Source organism: Convolutriloba macropyga, chromosome 2 (genome assembly GCF_964194025.1).
Source record: "Convolutriloba macropyga chromosome 2, txConMacr16.3, whole genome shotgun sequence".
NCBI classification, from domain to species: domain Eukaryota; kingdom Metazoa; phylum Xenacoelomorpha; order Acoela; family Convolutidae; genus Convolutriloba; species Convolutriloba macropyga.
The window spans coordinates 45030013-45050461 of NC_134469.1; the positions used below are offsets into that span (position 1 = coordinate 45030013).

Genomic DNA, 20449 nt, shown 5'->3' on the forward strand with positions numbered 1-20449 from the left:
TCGCAATTATGTTACCCACTTCGACCTCTGCTTAAGAAAAATACAAAATTTATTTGGACGGATGAACATGAAAAACAGTTCACATTAATTAAAGAGAAGATTGCAGAAACAACCGAAAATAAATATTTTAACCCGGACTTAGAAACACGTATGAAATGCAACGCTTCACGTAAAGGTTTGGGGTGTGCATTAGAACAACGAACCCCAAATGGTTGGCATACTGTGGCATTCGCATCGCGATTTTTGAATTCTGTGGAGGACAGATATAGCATTAGTGAGCTCGAACTGTTGGGTGTTGTTTGGTCTGTTGAACATTTTAAATATTATTTATACGGCAATCCATTTACCGTTATAACTGACCATAGGGCTCTTCTTTCAATCATGAGAGAAAATAGAGCTAACAAATCCTACAATAGTCGATTGACACGTTGGGTAGATCAATTACTGCCATTTGATTTTACAATTGATCATCTCCTTGGCTCAAAAATGGGATTAGTAGATTATATATCTCGCGACCCGCAACAAAAAGCTGTTAATATATCTTCATATGGCGAGCAGTTTATAGTAGCAAATTTGGATGTGATTAAACGCAGTGCGAAACGCTTCTTATTGAATTCCGAAAATTACGTCCATTTCACAGCGCGAAATCCACTTACAAAACAAGCCTCAAATACTCCAAATTCCAAAAACAAATTATGCAGTGAAATCGCACCGCGAAATCCAGAATATTCTTCAATTACGGACAGTGATAACTCAATTAACAAATTAACACCAAATAACTCAAATTCTAATATCCAAATCGAGACAGCTAGCCTTCCTCACTCGCTTTTTGCCTTAAATTGCCCTATCGATCAGTTGCTACCCCAATTGAACAATTGTCAACGAAGTGCCAATAAATTTAAAACAGTCTACATGATGTCACACTCGAACTCAGATGAAGAAACTTTGCTGCAAATCAAACAATCGACGCCCTCCAAAGTGAGATTTCCGGACAAGGCAGGACCATTGACAGCTACAGCGGTACCAGCAATGCCAGTCATTCCTAATACAGACACAACAACAGTAACGTCAACCTCAGTAGACGACCTCTACTTGGATACATTTAACTTCGCCCTTTCGAAGATCTTTTCTAGCACGCTATTGGCCTGTCTCACCACCAAAGATGCGATATTAAAGGAGATACGAGACTTCATCTTAACTGAAAATGAAGATCGCTGCAAACAAATATCGCCGTACATACACTCATTCTGGAAAGACCTTCATGTCAAGAATGGATGTGTCTGCATCGACGACAGGATAGCCCTCCCGCATGCAATCAAAGATGCCTACGTCGAAGCCATACATGCCACTCACCTTGGAACAGGTGGATGACAGATATGGCAACCCACGCATGGTGGCCGTACATGCACAGGGACATAGTCACAAAGACAGCAAAGTGCAATCCCTGTGTAAAAATTGGTAAAAATTTAAATTCTATTATTCCTGCAAAAATTGGGCACCATTAAAGTTATGCAAAGTTCCAAATGAAGAAATTCAAATTGATTTTGGAGGACCAATTTATAATGAAAAAAATCAAGAAATTTACATTCTGGCATGTATAGATCGATTTTCAAAATTTCCAACAGCAGAAGTATTTGATAGAGTTAATGCAGATAATATTTTGAAATTCCTTCAAGAGTATGTTTTGCTACACGGAATACCCCGTTCAATTAGATTAGATCAAGCTCGATGACAAACGGGACAACAAATTAAAGCATTTTGTAGTCAAAATAATATACAGTTAATTGAAGCGCCAATACACAATCACAGAGCAATTGGCTTAGCTGAGAGGCTAATACAAACAATCAAGAATTGCCTAGCTTGTATTAAAACGGCGGCGCGAAATCAATTTAATGTGAAAGCATCAATAAAATCAATCATTTACCAACTACGAATATGCCGTCAAAAGACTATTAATGTATCACCATTTGAAGCACTTTTCGGTTGAAAGGCTAATACTCCATTAAGTAATATATCGACTAAACCTGACCCAAGTAGTCTGACATATAAAAATATTTTAGACAAATATTTAGACTTGGAGACAATCAGATGGGAGGAACTAATTTCCGAAGAAAACTGGGACAACGAGGAAAGGAGTGACACAGAACTCAAATTGAACAGAGATAGATTAAACAAGGACGCAGGAAAACGGAAAAATGAGGACCCAAACAAAGAATCCAGAGTGATCCCTCATCCAGAAGTTGGTCTGTCGGTGCCACGAACTGAAGCCTCCCTGGAATTTAAGCTCGCCAAAAAGAGACCACGAACGAAACGCTCCAAGAAAAGCCTGGACGGGTTATATGATGTAATAGCGCCCTGTTCTTCGGTGGTGAAGACAGATAAATTTACATCAGTGATAAAGGAGCCTAGAAAAAGAGATGTGACCATTCGTAATTCAGATTTGGCTAAATTTGGCACAAAGGCCGAACGCCAAACTCAATTACAATTAAATGTGAATCGACGACCGAAAACACCAACGGGAAAGATTACTGAAGATCTTATTAGTCATCATGCAAAATAGTCCAGAAGAAAAATAGAAAAAGGCAAACGAATGAAACACCGGAAAAAAGCAGACGATATCAGTGCGGTCTCCTCGATACATTCAAATGTAACTCGAGCTCTTCGAGTACGAATGCCCACAAAACCAAAACGAACATTTTTAACAGCGCCACCAAAGCCACCAGCAGAAGTAACAAGTGATTTCACGGTGCCAATGGAGATGCCGTCGTCATCCATTGAAATCGCGGAGCCCTCTAGTAGACCGAAACGGAAAGCTGCTACCAAGGCTTCAGCGGCACTGTAACCATCAAAAAGACAACGTTCAACGCCTTCGGTAACTGCATCAGATGAATGAATTGCATCCGTGCAAATTTGTCTATCCACAGCTTCAAGTTCCAATGCACACTCGCGAAACAAAAGGAGACAAGTTATTAAGCAAACACAGATCCAAAACAGGTCAATCATTTCAGCTATAAAGACGGCCGCAGCTCAGAGTCAGCACGACGAATCAGATTTTACAGTCGGCCCATGCTCCCCTGCAAAATCTTACCCCACACAGTACTATATTTCGCCTAACTACGAGGGACCAGAGGCATCAATGACGGTTGGCGAGGTGGAAAGATTTTATGAGAGTGACAGTTATTAAAACTTGCCGAACGATAAACTGCTTTAACTAAAACTTTCTGAAATAAAAACATTTTAGTAGTTATTATAGTAACTAGTACATATGTTATTAATTTTATGATAAATAACTTCCCCATTTATTTTGTTGAGGGGGAAATGTGGTACAGTAGTATATTTCATTCTGGGGCTAATGATTTTTTATAGCAAATCAAGTTATGTTAGTTAAATTTAATTTAGTTCACTTTCCTTCGCCATTTAATTTAATCATAATTTGAGTTCTTGTTTGAAGATCAAATCTTGAGTTTTCACGTTTTAACAATTTGTTTATATCCTATCTCTGATAACTTTGTCTGTTCATATTGTTCATGTTGTCTCGTGATCTTGAGTTGCCGCAATTGGAATTCAATTGTCGTGATCCAATTGTTGATCAATTTTAGTTATTTTAATTTTATTTCTGCTCATTTTCTTAATTCAAATTAGTTGTCTCTCTCTCTCTCTCTCTCTTAAACTAGATTTTGCTCCTCCAAAGCATTAAACTGTATCAGATAATTTTGAGTCCTATTTCGCTAAGCGAAACACCAGTCTAATAATAGAACTAAATTTCGCTCCACCAAATCTACGCATATTCTGTATTCAGAATATAGAACCGTTCAGCTGCAAAATTAATAATGAATTCGCTCCGCGAAATAAACAACTAATTTGGAATGATAAACTGAATATTTCGGCACCGCGAATCAACCCAGATTACAGATTACGAATCTGTATGACAGTATTATTTGAAATATTGGGCTGTGAATATCAAATAAATATAAATGAAAATATCAATTAGAAGTCACAGCAACTGGGGAAATGCAAAGAGTTTTGAAAAACAAAGATCGAATAGCAACGCTAAGCAGGACCGCGCATGATTAAAATTTAAAGAATGAACATCGCAAGTGCGAAGCTTCTGCTATTCTCAGTGGAACTGAGTTGATGGACAGCTCATCAGCACGCTTTCCCCGGGCCGAGGTGTCAACGCTAAAAACGCAAAAACATGCAAGATTGGCGGTGAATGCGTTGAAGTTATGTAAGGTCAACGCTTGTGCGTAGATTATACATAAATTCAACGCATTCACAGCAAACATACATGATTTTGCATTGAATTTAGCGTAGATCTTACAAAATGTGGGATGAACTTATCGTAGATATAATTCAATTTTTGGTTGAAATAAGCTTAGATCTTACCTTAATTCAAGCATTCAATGCCAATCTTACATAATTTTCTGTTGAGTTTGGCGTAGATGTTACACATTGTTGCTAAAATAAGCGTTGATCTTACGTAAAATCAACTCGTTCACCACCAATCTTACATACGTGTGCGTTGTTTATTGTAGATCTTAGATAACTTAGCATTTAGTTTAGCGTAGATCTTACATAAGTTCGGGTTGAAATTAGCGTAGACTTTACATAATTTTTGGGTTGAAATTAGCGTATATCTTAGATAACATTGCGCTGAATTCGGAGTGGATCTTACACATTTTTTTGTCGAAATTAGCAGAGATCTATAAATTTAACGCATTCACCATATATCGTACATAATTTTGCGTTGAATTTAGCCTAAATCTTAAATAAATTTGCGTGGAAATTAGCGTGTTTATATAAATTCAACGCATTCACCACAAATCTTAAAAAAATTTTGCGTTTTTAAGCATAGATCTTACACAAATTCGCGTTGAATTTAGCTTAGATCTGACTTAAATCTGCGTTGAAATATGTATGGATCTTAGACAATTTTTTGTTGAATTTAGCTTAGATCTTACGTAATTTCAACACGTCCATCGCCAATCTTATGTAATTTTGCGTTTTTAAGCCTAAATCTTACACAGTTTTGCGTTGAGTTTATGTGAGATCTACGCTGAAATCAAAGCAAAATCACGTAAGATATACGCTAAATTAGACGCAATGTTTTATTAAATCAACACTTAAAAACACAAAACTATGTAAGATTAGAGGTGAATACGTTGAATTTATGTAGGATCTACGGTAAAATGAACGCAAGATTACGTAGGATAAACGCTAAATCCAGCGCAAAATTATGTGAGGTCTACACTAAATTCAACCCAAAAAATTATGTATTGTCACTGCCAGAGTCAACACTAATTTATATAACATCAACGCTGAGTTCCTTGGGGTGTAGGATCTTGTTAAGGACGTGGGGGGGGGTGTTAGGTGTTGGGTGGTAGTTGGGTACGTGGTCGATTGTTGTGTACGTGGGGAAGGGGTGTTTGTTTGGTGCGTAGAGGGAGGTGAGGTTAGGATTAGTTTACTGATTCTAGAGTCCCAACATTGACACCAAAAACTCGTTTCAAACTCAACTTTTAATTTATTGAAACTCAAAAATTGTCTTAAGAACCCCAAAATTTTGCTACTTGCAACTAAAAAGTCCTGAATAATTGCATAATACGATTAGAAACGCAAAATTATTTGAATTATTGTAAGAAGTACGCTTAGAAACGCAAAATTATTTGAAATATGCTCTTAGAAACGGCAAAACTATGTAAAATTTACGCTTAGAAAGCCAAAAAATATGTGAAACGTGATGTTTCGGTCCAATTTATAAAAAATTCGGTTCTTAAGCAAACTAAGGTTCTGTGGCACAGTGGTAGAAGAGAAAACATTCAAGCAGCAGGTCAGTGGTTCGAGTCCCAATCGCAAAGTTCAAAGCGTTTATTTGATATAATATCAATTCAAAATTATGTAAGATCTAGGCGAAATTCATCGCAAAATTTTGTTAAGATCTACGCTAAATTCAACGTAAAATTGTGTAAGATAAGCAGTAACTAGCGTTGACTTGTCGCAAATATCACCGCAATTTTGTTACATATTTTTGCGTTGCATGCGTTAATTTTCTGTATAAATTCATCGCATTCAGCGCAAAATTATGTATAAAAATTGCGGTGAATTTTCCGACTTGTCAACGCTAGTTGCTGCTTATCCTGCGCAATTTTGGGAAACTTCCTCGGCCGGGATTGCCAAAATGACAAACTGAGCCAGCTGCCAATTAACAGACGATCTACAAAGGCGAAGAGACTAGTTCCAAGTTCATCACCGTCCGGAAATACTGTGGATGGTGACAATAAACAAAGTTTGAAGGTTTCTGGTTCCGTCGTCTCCTCAACAGAAACACTTCCTGTCAAATTTTTTTAATAGAACGTGCATGCTCAATTGCGCCATAGGTTGCCATTAAGCAAGATATAAAAGATTCTCATAACAAAACTTGCTGTTAACGAGTTGGAAGTGACAGATAAAAGAAACACTGTACACAAAGATACATTGCCTCTTAAAAACAACAACAGCTTCATTACAGATCCTTTCCCACAGCCGTGCTGTTTAGTATGATACCTCAAATAAACGCGCCGATTACCGGGCGTCCGTTGTCTCAAATCACCAAAAAAATTGACGGTCTGCAGTTCGACGATCAACTCGCTTCAAGGTAAAGCAAACCAAGGCACTTAAATTTGTAAACCATTAGGTTTGTTCTTTCCTCCATATTCCCATAACCGGCAATTAAGTACTTTTCTCTCTTCATTCTGTACGGCCTTTCATTGCCATCAATCATACCACAAAAAATCATCAATACAGCAGCCAATGATAATAAATTAAATCATCCATCCCCTCTAGCAAACATCGCTCTTTCAGCAAACAAATTGTACCTCAAGTAAATTGAACCCAATTTCTGCAGCAGATGGTGTTTCCCCAACTCTTTCGAATCTAATTTAATTTAGAATACTTATTTTGTGAACAATTTACAAGCACCGTTTACCTCCAACAACTTAGTTGCCCTTCAGTCATGAACACTGCAAGTTGTCCAATGAAATAACCATACCATCTTTGTTTAGAGTATTGATTCAAGTCGGAGAAGCGGATTCGCCATCAGATTCTTCTATTACTGCAACCAAATTTTGCACCAACCTTTAAAGCGTCACGAATACTTGCGTTGTATGGGCACGAACAGTCCTTGTTCCCTTGTGCTGGTGTGGCCCGCCATTTTCCACTTCACGTGGTTCGTCATCGAAAAGTTTTAGTTTTATTGGAAATTACGCTGACACTATAGCAGGCAAATAGTTTGAACCCGTGGCGGAACGGAATTTGTCGCAGTACAGTGGCAACACTTTGCAGTGGCACGAAGCGTGTATGCGTTTTCAAAAAAGATCATTGCTGGATGACGTCCAGCTAAAGTACGTCAGAAAACTGGTCACTTTGAAATATTTGCTATACAAAGGCCGAATGTACATATAAGAACACAGGACACTGAATAAAAAAGAAGGTCAAATACGCAATTGTAAATGCACAATTGGAGAAACACAACAACTTTCCCCCTTAATGGTGCATAATACTCATCATAGATTAAAGATAAACAATTCAGTTACTAATGTAGGTGTTGTTGGGATCTATATGTCAGTTTTATTTGATTCTGTTATAATGAGAGCCTCCCATCTTAAGATATATACGCACTAGCTGCCATCCAAAAGCAAACAGCCAAGATCGATTGTCATAACTAAGACACACGTTTGAGATGACAGTTTTTGACTTCATCGACTGCTTGCATGTGAAAACCGAGGAACCTGACTCGATAAAACTATCGTCAAGAAAAACAAAAACCAACAAGAACAACTTGTAACCAAAAACAAAACTGATTAATAAACAGTTGCTGCCAAAACACATAAAAGACACACAAAAACCAGATCCCAAAAAATGAAACCCCCTCTACTCACTCCATTGCCTTCAATAATAATCCACTCCTTCAAGTATGGCGCCTTTTCAAGGACATTCCCATCAAGCCGGCAAATGTGGTGGCGAATGTAAAGCTGTGCAACTCAAAATTGCAAAAAACATGCGTACTGTTAGTGCTTGACTGCAAAGAAAAGCAGGAAGAGCGGCTGCTACCTTACCTGTGACACACCTCTCCATGGACATGAGCAATCAATTTTAAATAACAACAATTGCAACGCTGGTATTACTGCACGTCAAAGTAAGGACCTACACTGTCAGTTGGTTAACCCAACAGGAAAAAGTACCACGCCTTTTTTTTACTGTGTGAAACTTTGGTAATAAATCTTGGGTGTCGAATGACCCTGCAAATTGACTTGGTCTAAACAGTACGGTATTGAAATTAACGGTGAAGAGTGGACATCGGGGAAGTTATGAATACTAGGATGATTGAATTGACTGCTGCAACAACGGTCAACATGGAATTCAAGTCAGTCGAAGAGAGACTTTCGTGAAAGATAACTTGAATTTGGATTTAGGCATCATCAATAATAAAACAATAAAAGCAATTTAGCTTCATTTAGCAAATTTAAATCCTGCACCTTTTGCCAATGAAACTTCACACCTGTGAGCAAGTTTATATAGGATGTGTACAAGCAATCCAAATCAAAACCAACCAAAAATGCTTGTCATAGGTTGGGTTCTAAATAACCTTCTACCGTCGTCTACTTTTTAAGGCTCGACATTTTGGAAAATGTTTCTGAACCGACCATTCAATTGAGATTTTGACACAATATAGTGGTAAGTGGAAACAATTAGATGCCTTCGGGCGCACTAAGCAGTAGATAATCGTTTCCGCAACACTGTTGAGAACACCACATTGCTCAATTGAATAGGGTATGTTAACGCATAGAGTATGCGCAATATGGGCCAAGACCACTTCAAATTACCCAATAATTTTTTTCCTCATTGTATTATTAAAAACCACTAGGAAAATTGTTTACCAAAGACCAAAGCATAACAGAAAAATATAGGAATACCAATAAAGGGAATTGGAAAAAGATTACGTTGGAACGGCGTAAGGCGGGATGTTGATCAGAGCCTGAGTGCCGCTTTCAACACCACCGTGTTGTTAACCCACAGTAAATCAGGCATAGTCCACAGGTTACTCAATGGGACAGAAAAATTCCACGATGCGTTCTAGAGGAAGTCATTACTTAACTGCCCTGACTTTACCTTTAGCGTTCAGATAACATCCATTCATTGGATTGCGAGAAATTGAAGGGATTTTCCTCCATTTCGAAGTGTTAACCTGTAAACACAGAACTCTCCGTTTTCCTGTGGGGATAGATCCTCAAATAAAATTTTATGATAGGTCATCATAAGCATAGTTTTTGGAGCCATCAACTTTCCCATGAACAAGGCACTACCAATAGTAGTACTGAAAAACAGCCAGATATGAAAAAACCGTTCATTGGACTGTTTCTATATGTACAAAAGCTTCGATTCAGTGGAATTGCCCAAAATTCATTTTAGAAGCTCGTTCAAATTTGAAAGATATTTGAAGTGTCAATGGACAAAGCTAGGATGAAAAAAATCGAAAGACACAGTTGATAGATTCTCTGCTTTGAGGTTCTCAGATGCTGTGGAACGCTTCATTACACTATAACAAGCGGCTATTTTTCAGCAATGTTAAAACGTCTTGAATTTCCTTTCTTTTAAGACAGCTCTGAAAACGCATTTAGTGCTGTGGCTGTTCATAGGGCTCATGTGATTTCATCTATGAAGAAAGCCGGGTATTCGTCAAGGAAAAGTTCCATGTTCCAGCAATGAGGGAAACAACTATCTCAAATTTGCAACCTAAAGCCCTTCTCCTTATGCCAAGCTTGAAACGGGAAAAGGTGTCCACTAAAAATTTGCAGGCTAAATTTTTGGTGAGGGCGTCTAAATTGTTAAAATTTGAACAAATGCTTTTTCTCGGTCTTTTCGGTTTGAGATTCAGTGTGTACATGTTTTCTGCTTGCCATTTGAACCCACAGACGTTCTTGCCTTTTTTAAATAACATTTTACTATGTATTGGCATGTGCCATGTTTTTGGGGTTGCATAACGTTCAAGGGGAGTAAACGGGAAAGGTCCGTTTCTCCTCCCAAGTACTTAGGTGGTCGATAACGTCAAGACTGCCGCTATAACAAAAATGATGATCTTACCTATTCATATTTAACAGCTTCCACAGACAGATATGGCTCAAATTACATTAGGCTACAAAAAATACAAAGAATCTTGTTCGTAAACTCAGTTCTCACCAAAAATTTTGGTGTCACAGCATATTTGATCAAGAATGATTTTATCATCCACAGAAGCATAATAATGGACGACATTGTTGAACTTGATGAAGCCGACAAATGTCATCTCTCCTGTCTTTTTGATGGAGAGTCTTCGGATTTTGAAGCAAAGATGTCCTGGACATCAAGCAACTCAAGTGAACTGCCTGCATTGTACCCTTTTGGTGGCTTTATTGATCCAATGGTCTAATACGTTCCTCTCATCCAATTAAGCAATTATTTGAAAACAAAAGTAAAACGAAATATCCAATTGCGTTCGTCCAAAATCAAAATATCAAAAATTGTTACTTTCGTATAATCTATTCATTAGAGCATTCTATTATGCGGTCAAAACAACAGGGGCGAGGGCAATCTTGAACTGCGTTCCGCGTTAGATCCCATCATTTCACTCTGTGTCATGTACAGCAAGTTCTCTTTGGCAACCGTTCACTCAACTTTGGTTGAGTTTTCATAGCATCAGTTTGTGTATCAGTCTTCACACATTCATACAAAAACAGCGCTGCCTAATAGATTGGCTTATTTATAATAGCTTTGGCGTGAGAACAGAGAAGAGGTGTGCATTTCTCTTCACATTTTTGAATACTCGTTCTGTCAGTGTTGAACCCAATTCTTCAAAAGTCTCTAGTTCCAGTGCAGTGGGAATAGGGCGATTTGTCTCCCGAAGATCTGCGCTGGCCAGGATTTGATCAAACAAACAATAGTTTTCATCGGAGCAAAAGCTGCTTCGTGGAGCATTGAAAAGCGTATTGTTGTTAACATCGCCCCATAATTTGCCCACCAAAATGTTAAGTGGAATTTCAGTCCCCTATACACCACAACAAGGTAGCATTTGAAAAGATTGGTTTGTAGTTTCAGGAGATTACTACACACCATAATCAGTACGCGGCGCCCTTTATATGATTTTTCTGGATGCCACATTTTGCCAAATACGCGTTTGGCACATGTCCACCAAAGCCGGTAATCGCCAACCCAACCACTTGAGTTGCAATGACGAATAGCCACCGGACAACCGGAATTGGGTCATCGGTTGTCGTTGACAAATTCGATTGTCGTAGGCATTACGATCGCAAGCATCTGGATGCCGATTCAATTTCATCGTGCTGGCTCAAAGATTTTATAACTTTTGTGAACTGTAGAATAAAATGGAGACGAGCAACATCATCACCGGTAACTTAGTTTGGATATTCGAAACAAACAACCGTAACAGCTACTAACCTACTTCTTGAATCGACCGATGGAGTACAATTCCGTGAGCTTTGCACTCTCATTCTTCTTGCACAACTCCTAGCTAGTTCTTGGGCTGGTTAAGATCTTTCCGGTTCTACTAATATATTTTTTTCTGACGCGAAGATGTCACGATGTTAATGAAATTACGAATCCATATCACTAGATGTATATGACCTACCCAAATGATATGAAAACGGTCAGTTAGTTTTTCGGCTCTAAGTTTCCATTATGTTTTTCTGAGAAACGCCACAGCCACTAAAATCAATGATTAGCAAAGTAAATATTGGTTTTTTGATCGACTTAGACTAAAGCGGGTCTTAGGAGCTAGAAAAAACCTGCAAACGTATATCAAAAGTTTTTGTGCTGTAATGTGCGCTTTTTTCCTGTTGATTTGATATTCAGAGTGTCAAGTCGAAACCTATGAAATTCATTGAAGCCTACGAAAGACTATTTCATCAGCTTTAACTCAAATTAGTCACCCCCTTTTTAACTACCATGTTTTACGATTAAAGTTATATGCGGGTGGACATTTGGGTCATTGAGCAATTTTAATTCAATTCTGCCTCTGGTTGGAAAACACCCGTCACAATGAACACACTACGCAATATCGAGCAAACGTTGACATTAGCATTTCGTCACTGTTTTTCACACCATTCCCCTCATTACACTTGATTGTCAAGACCGTTGCTGTTGAGTGGTTACTCGCGAAATAATCAGCAGCATTAAATCGGCCGAAATGAAATAAAACCTGATTAATTATTGAAATTCTTTCTCCGCAATTTAAAAACTACCCATATCACAGCAGTTGCTACGGAATTCGCAACCACAAGTGAAGAAAGCTATATTTTTTCCGTCGCATTTTTCAAATGAGTAGCTTTTTCATTGTAATTAACAAAGATGTTACAAGCAAATTTATGATAAAATATCACTGTTGTCCTCGATTGGCCAAAACAGGCACAAAATTATCAAATTGCACTTTTGCGACATAATGCAAATTCACAAATTCAAGATTTTCATACAATTAATAAGCTTTTTGTTCTTTGTATAATATGACAACTTTTCGAAATCTAATGAGATTTTGTCAGAAACGCAAAAACATCACTTATGTTTGACATTTCATTAATACCTGCCAGAAAAAATTGATGACTGCAAGTGGTTACGATGCTTTTACTATTAATTTTTATGAAATTTTTCCATTTTTTAATCAAATTCTTGAACTTTTTTTGGTAATTAATGATCAGATACCAAATAAACAGATCAATTTACTTTATAAAGTATACCAATACAAACCTGTTAGTTGAATCTACATACTCCGTGTCCATTTTTGATTCTCCCTCGATATGTTTATACTTGAATAAATTTTGACAACTTTTTAATCTGAGGGGACTGAAGGACGCAGTAAACAAAAAAAGACATAAGAGAAGTAACATAAGTATGTTCACAGGTTTCAACGTGGTAGCTTTTTGCAGCATTGTGATAGTTAAGTTGGTCACACGGTAAACAACCTCACAATTGGTCAAATAGAAAAGCAATAAGCAGCAGCGCTTTTGAATCCTGAATTATTAAGGACGCTCGCTTGAGGACGCTTGATAGTAGGAATATAAGGACGCTTGATAGTAAAAGTGGAATCTAGCTTAAGTCCTATTGCACGTGCCTCGTGCTCGTAATTAAATATGATGCATCTTATATTGGAAAACTCGGATCAACGCAAGTAAATTTTAGATTGTTTATTGAAGTTGCTTTGAGTACATTTAAAAAACTTAAACCAAAAATGCAACAAATAAAACAATAAGCAAAACAGAAGAATTGATAAAAGTGATTCTAATAAAGACTAACCGATCAAAAAATCCAACTTAAGATAGAAGTTAAATGTATGTTGAGGCTACGCTTAACTGATAAACAAATCAATTTAAGGTCAAACTAAGCAGTGAAGTTAGAAAAGCATGACAAGCGAAACTTAATGATACATTCTATCGAAGCCAAATTGACTTGTTTTTCTTTGTTCAACATTCATAATAATATTTATTATTATAGCGTGATTATCATACATGCTGCGAAACCCAAACTCAAACTAACTCAATGTGAGCAAATGATCAACGCCCCTCATTCTTGAATTACGAAATCGAATCTATTTTCACGGCAAATTGACCTCAAAAGAAGGACAAAAGATACCGAAATTGTTATGCGAATTTCAGTGGAATTTGCAATTGTCGCACATTTCAGAGAGTGCGAGGCGCCGTATTTAAGGTATCCGGAACCCCTAATTCAGTGTACTCAGGGCAATTTACGCTATTGTTATCTCTATCCAATCAACAGTTCAGAATTAACATGTATATTAGTATAAAGAGCTTTAAAACTACCAAAATTAATTGGTTGCTAACAGTTGAATTCGCAAATTTTGTTATAATATTTTGTAATTTTGCTTGTATTTGTAGATCATCTTAGTGATTGTACAGTTTATCTTAGCTTTGACTTGAGAAAAGAGAACTAATTTGGATATTCTCAATTTTTCTTCCTCAGGACAAAATTCCTAAGTGAGACAAACTTTCTGCAAGGCATGAAAATCAGTTTTCTTACTGGCTTTACCGAAGCCTAGCCTAGTTTCACTGATTGCGTTACCGAGAAATTGAGTGTATGAAAGCACAAGGTGCAAATATTGTTTTAAATTTTTCAACAATGGTTATCTCGAAAAGCACCCCAAAACCATTTCCACGTCGGAGAAAAATTTGTTTTGACCTTACCATTAGCTAGGACAATTACTAGAGTTGAACATATAGCTTTTTGCAATTTCGAAATATCAATTGGGTTATTAACGAAAACTCACTGCGATATTTTCAATTTGAAATATTTTGCACTCTGAGCGAAAGATGTTTGGTAAAAAGCAAAGCTGAGTGATTAAATATTGAGACTAATTAAGCAACAAGTAATGCAGCAATTGTTTACAGTATAGTGGATAAAGCATTTGACAAATCTTAACTGCGAATACATAATATCAAGACAGATTTAAAACCGCTGAAACGAACTGGGTGGTGGTTCTCTTTGTCGTTGATAGGACAGCAGCTGCTGCCATTGATCCACCAACCGGACAGTGGAACACAGACTACTGTCGCATATGATAAATAGAATGCCAAAAGTATAAACCAGCAAAAATCAAAAAAATCCTGATCGCAAAACCAATAAGGCGAAAAGAAAAGTGCTATTCAATAGAGAAATTGAAGTGCAAATCCTGCTTAAACGAAATAATCATAGCAACAGAGAACAGAAACCATGCATTTCAAGCTTACTGAACAGATTGTCCGCAGTACCCTCAGAGTATTTGCCAGGACACATCCCAAAAACAAGAAGCTTCAGGCTTTAGTAGAAAAAAGTAACACTAAACAAAGGCTTGGCTAAAAAATAATCGAAGATTCAAATCAACCCAACAAACTAAAGGTCCTCTATCAACAGACTGTTCCACTTCTGTTCAATTTCTGTTCAACATAAAGAACATTGCACTTTACCCAACAAAATCGCTGAAGAACATCTGAAAAAAGCAAGGAAGTGCAAAGCAAATTTGGAATACCATTGGCTTTCATATTTAAGCAAAGACAGGCAAACAACAATGAATGGAGGGCAAAGAAGCCCGATTCGAACAGTGAACGAAACCGAGAGTATGAAAATTTATCCAAGGGACAACCCAGTTGCTCAAACAGTACAAAATGGAGAAATAGCAAGCGTGCAAGGTTCGGAAAATGTCTCGGAAACATCTTCATCGAAGCAAAGGCTCTGAAAACGGATGAAGAAATTCGATATTGGATTCAAAACCAAGTTGTATTTAGAACAGGCACGGTCTGAAAGTAGAACACGGGAGCTGGAAATGCACATTAAAAAAACCGAAATAAATCAACAACTAGTGGAAAACGAGCGTGAGCTGCAACGCAAACTAAAAAGAACAGCATTAGAAAGTGATGATGTTCGTCCTCAATAAACCAGTGGTGGAGAAAAATCACACTCCACACGAAATTCAAAAAAAAGAATTATCTCGGATTAGGCCGGTAGAATTGACGACAGGTCAGTCAACAATTCGCTTTGTTGCAACTCCTGGAGTAAACAAGCATAGAAACTTCTCACATTATTGAAGTTCAAGCGATCGTTCATCAAGCATCCAAGATCGAGATTATTTTCCTAGATATTGTTTACGATACAACAGTGATTACTCTAGTAGCAGTCACCTATTAATGTTGAGGTTGAACAACTCCGAGAGAATGGCCAGAAACCCCCGCCCCCGAATGGCCTGAGTATTCTACTATTTTCATTGCTACAGGGGATCAGAAAGAAAAACCAGACAAGTTAGTAACCTGCTATCAAGCTTGACATTCTGTATATCAGTAGACAATCGACCTCAATTTCTCAAAGAAGAGTGGTGGATTTACGATAAAGATGAAGACTGGCCGGATTATGTTTGAAAAATGGCTGTCTAGATTGGTTGTCATGCATGAACGGTTTGCAGCTCTCAAAGGAGAATAAAAAAGATGACCCAACACAGATTGGGACAAGCGGTTCTGGAAAAAAATCAAACTTCAGTGCTAGTTCGAACGTGAAAGAAACAAAGCAAAAGCAAGGTAATCACTGTCCGCTAGATTAGAAAAATTTGAAATTCTCCATTTTGCAGAAATATGAGTGTGAAAGATCGGTACGCAGCAGTGAGGAGGCAACGCTTTTGTCATGGATCTGTAAGCCAAGCACATGCAAAAAAAACTCTAAAGTCAAAAGGTAAGGCATAAAATGAAATACATAGCAGCGCAATTGATTGCTTTATTCAGAAAATCAACTGGATGAGGGCAAGCGAGCAGTCAACTTAAGCGCAGCAACAATCAACCAATGTAACGAAGTTAAAATACTTTTTCATGTAGTTCCAGTATCATTACTGAGTGATTGAAAGTAGCTGAATGCATATGCTTTTGTCGGTAGCGGATCAATGGCTTAACTCCTCAATCAAAGTGTGCAGGAGAAGTTAGGATTCCAGGGAACCAATGCTACGCTCACCATAGATGAGGTATACAAGGAACGAAGGATTCGAAGAACGGAAAGGTTCCTCTGAAAGCAAAAAAGACTACATTCAAAGGCGCATGCGATCAAAGCATTTGCACATCCGTTAACTTTTTGAGAAACACAAATACGACTATTACAAGCTAAAGCAAAGCTCCATTCATTTGAGTCGTCTAGCCAACAGAAATTTTAACGTGATGGAAGTTGGCATCATCCTTTGTCAGGATGCTTACAAGCTACAACGCACATGGGATCACTGGATCACAAAATGAATCCTTAGTTGTTCGAACAGAGCTAGGATGGGTAATCAGTTGGCCTACGACGGGCGAAAGAAGCTTTTTAAAAAAAGTTTTTGTAATTTTGCCTTAATAGAAAAAGTGAAATTGACTAGGTTTATTCACAATTGGTTGGTTATAAAAACTTGCCCCTTCACATCAAGCGTCGTTAGTTACTCAAAGAAAGAACTGCAGGAAGAAAAGATGCCAGAGAATACGACAAAGTTTACAAGCGACCGGTACAATGTGGGAACGCTATTGAGTTAACCGGAGCCAAACCTATCAATCAACTGCGGCTCAGCTGTTTGTCAGATTTACTCACTGGAGCGAAGACTCCGAATCAACCCAAATCTGATCAACAGTCAATGGATACAGGTTTAGAAATAGGAGTCGTAAAAATATTGGAGGGGACCGAAATGTAAGGCACCATCGGAAACGATTGGTATTTGCCACACTTTTGAAGGCAAAATCCAAACACTACTGACAAAAAGATACCTGTCTGTAATGCTGCATCGAAATAAACACACGTATGCCTAATACAAAACTACTAACAGGACCTTATCTGCTACAAGGTTTGATTGGAAATATAATCAGATTTTTAAAAGAACAATAGCCTTGACAGCTAATATTAAACCAATTTTTCTACAAGTGCAAGTGCCTGAACAGTATAAGAGTTGCTTGAAATTTCCATGGCGTTCAAGAACTAACGAACTTGTGCAAAAATAAGACAGGCACGGTCTGAAAGGGGAAACTATAGGGCTAGAAATGCACATGGAAGAACTCAAAACAAAACATCAACTAGTGGAAAAGGACTTTGAGCTAGAGCGCCAAGTAAAGAGTACAACATTAGAAATTGATGATGTTCCTTCCCAACGAACGAGTGCTGGAGACAAATCACTCCCCAAAAGGAAAATGATAAAGAAAATTGTCTCGGATTAGGCCGGTAGAAACAACAACCTTCTAACAGCAGGTCAACCAACAACTTGCTTCGAAACAACTCACGATGTTAACAGGCATAGTCACTCTCACGATCACGAAAATCACGCGATCCTTCACCAAGCATTGAAGACCAAGACGTTTCCCCCAGAGCTGGTTTACAGTAAAACAGTGGTTGTTCAGGCAGCAGTAACCTATTAAAACTGATGTTGAACAACTGCCACTCGAATGGCCAGAGCGGTCTATTATGTTCATTGCTACAGTGGTTCAAAAAAATACCAGACTCAGATAAGATGAGCTATCTAAGGACTCTACTGACAGGCAAGGCAAAGAAAGTTATCTCTGGAACGGGATACTCTGGACAGTTCTACGGTGCTGCTTGGAGCATTTCGGAGAAAAAAATTCTGAAACGCCTGATGTGATCACCGATGCACAAATGCATTGTCTCCGCAAAGCAAGTCAAATGAAGCCTAACAATTCATCTGATCTGAAAACATTTTTGTAATTTGTTTGTACTTTCTGAATGTAATCAAAGTGTTCAACGGCTCCGAACGTGACCAACCAAATACGGCTCAGCTGTTTGCTAGCTTTACTCACTGGAGCGAAGACTCCAAAACGACCCAAATCTGATCAACAGTCAATCGATAAAGGTTTAGAAAAAGGATTCGTAAATATGTTGGACGGGTCCGAAATGAAAAGCACCATTGGAAACGAATGCTATTCGCCACAACTTTGAACGCAAAACCCAATCAATTCTGGCAAAAGTATACGTGTCCGTAATGCTGAATCAAAATTAAAAGAACTATGCCTAAAAAATACTAGCAGGACCTTATCTGCAACAAAGTTTGGTTGCAAGTATAATCAGATTTTTCGAAAGACCAATAGCCCTGACAGCGAAAAATAAACTGATTTTTCTACAAGTGCAAATTTGCGAACAGTATAAGAGTTTTTTGAGGTTTCTATGGCGTCAAAGAACAAACGAATTGTTCAAATATTTGAACATCAGTGTCATGTGTTTGGAGCTAAAAGTTTTCCAACTTCCGCAAGTTGTACTCTCAGGCGCAGTAAAGGCAATACAAAACAACTTCTACATAGAAAATTTCGTCAAACTAGCAAAACCCCCCTGAAGAAATAATTGAAGTGTTCAATCAACTGAAACCTACTCTCTCTCACAATATGGATTTGAACTGAAGAAATGATAAAGCAACAACGGTGAAGTGTCCACTTGAGTCCCAGAAGTTATGAAGTCCACCAACAACCCGAAGCAAATCTTAAAATTCTCATCATTTGTGACCCTTGTTGGCTGACAAAGAATAAATTCCTGACAAATACTGAAGGGACAAAGCCAATTGGACATCATGTAAGAAACATGGTTCAGCAGAGGATGTGGATCCTAGGCATACGAAATGCCTTTCGATCAACCTAGAACATGTGGGTTACCAGCAGAAAAAGCAGAGCTCGAACAATAACACCAGTAATGGCCAATTTACCCGAAAAGAGGTCAGATTCTTCAAGAACAGTTAAATGGTTGGATTTTTTTTACTGTTAAGATTGGGAAGAGAAACAAAAGCAACGATGTTGTCTGTTCACATGACTCACTATGAGAGCAGTGCGTATGGGAGTGGTATACAAGTTGTACACAGATAGTTGTCTCAATGCAATTTTGCATGAAGGGGCAAACTGACAACGAGTTAAACTTTTTTGGAGGTGAACGAAAGTTTTCAGAGTACGCTTTGTCATGGAAAAAAGAAGGAACCGAAAGGCACCTAATTCATCAAGGAATTAGGTGGAATTTCAACCCACCCGCAGCATCATACTTTAGAGTACGGGAATTGGTTGTTCAGTAGTTGCAAGAGAGCAAACTATGCAGTGATGGGGAACAGATCATTCACTGAAGATGTTCTTCCAAAAACGATATGTTGACCAAACGTTGAACGCGAGACTGTTGACTCCAGTCAGTTCAGACGGTAATTTCTTAGATGCAATGGCTCCAATCACTTCCTGCAACTAAATTCTTTTGCTTAACTTACCTACCAGGTGCAGAACTGTTTGTCAATTGTCAATTTATCGTCCAACATATGTACGCTTGTAAAATCTCATGCAGGAAAATGATATCGTTTGTTTGATCAATGACTGCAAAAATTGAAGATATTAAAACTTGGATCACGTCACGGAGACAATCAATGGGTCCGACGGTGTGATTCGATCAGCGATAGTTTGCGTAAACGACGGAGTCTACAAGAGACCAGTAGAAAAACTTGCTCCTGTGCTACCAGGAAGAGACGTTTTTGCAACGGAAAACAGGACCGGCGATGTAGAGGCTACGCTTAACTACTTAAAAAAATTCATTTTAATTTCAAGCCAAGCAGTGATGTAAGAATACCATAACATGCTATTATTAGCACCATAAGCAAATACCATAACAGACGCTACATTAAGTTGAAGCCAAATTGATTTGTTTATTTTTTTCAGTATTTATATTATTAACTATGATTAGTACGTGATTATCATGGATGAAGTGAAACCCAAATGCAAACTGTTACAAGTTCAGCAAATCATCAGCGCCACGTTTTCTTGAATAACGAAATGGAATCTTTTATCACAACAGATTGGGCTCAAATGGAGGACGAGATACCAATTTTGGTATGCCGATTCAAGTGAATTTAGCAGTATTCGCACAAATTCAGATATTGCAGGGCACCGTATCAGGCAAACCAAATCTGGTCCTC

At 38.0% G+C, this 20449-nt stretch overlaps 1 protein-coding gene across 2 annotated transcripts in view; it reads right to left on the reverse strand.

Annotated features, from left to right (window-relative positions):
- Positions 1-20449, reverse strand: part of LOC142335307 (4-galactosyl-N-acetylglucosaminide 3-alpha-L-fucosyltransferase 9-like) — a 39589-nt gene that overhangs the window by 14445 nt on the left and 4695 nt on the right. The window contains exon 2 of one of the 2 annotated variants that reach the window (XM_075383752.1): positions 12772-13122. The exons of the other annotated variant lie outside the window; for it this stretch is intronic. Coding sequence (XP_075239867.1) covers positions 12772-12953 — 182 coding nt within the window. The 5' untranslated portion in view covers positions 12954-13122. The remainder of the gene's footprint in view (positions 1-12771; positions 13123-20449) is intronic. 2 annotated transcript variants of the gene reach the window in all.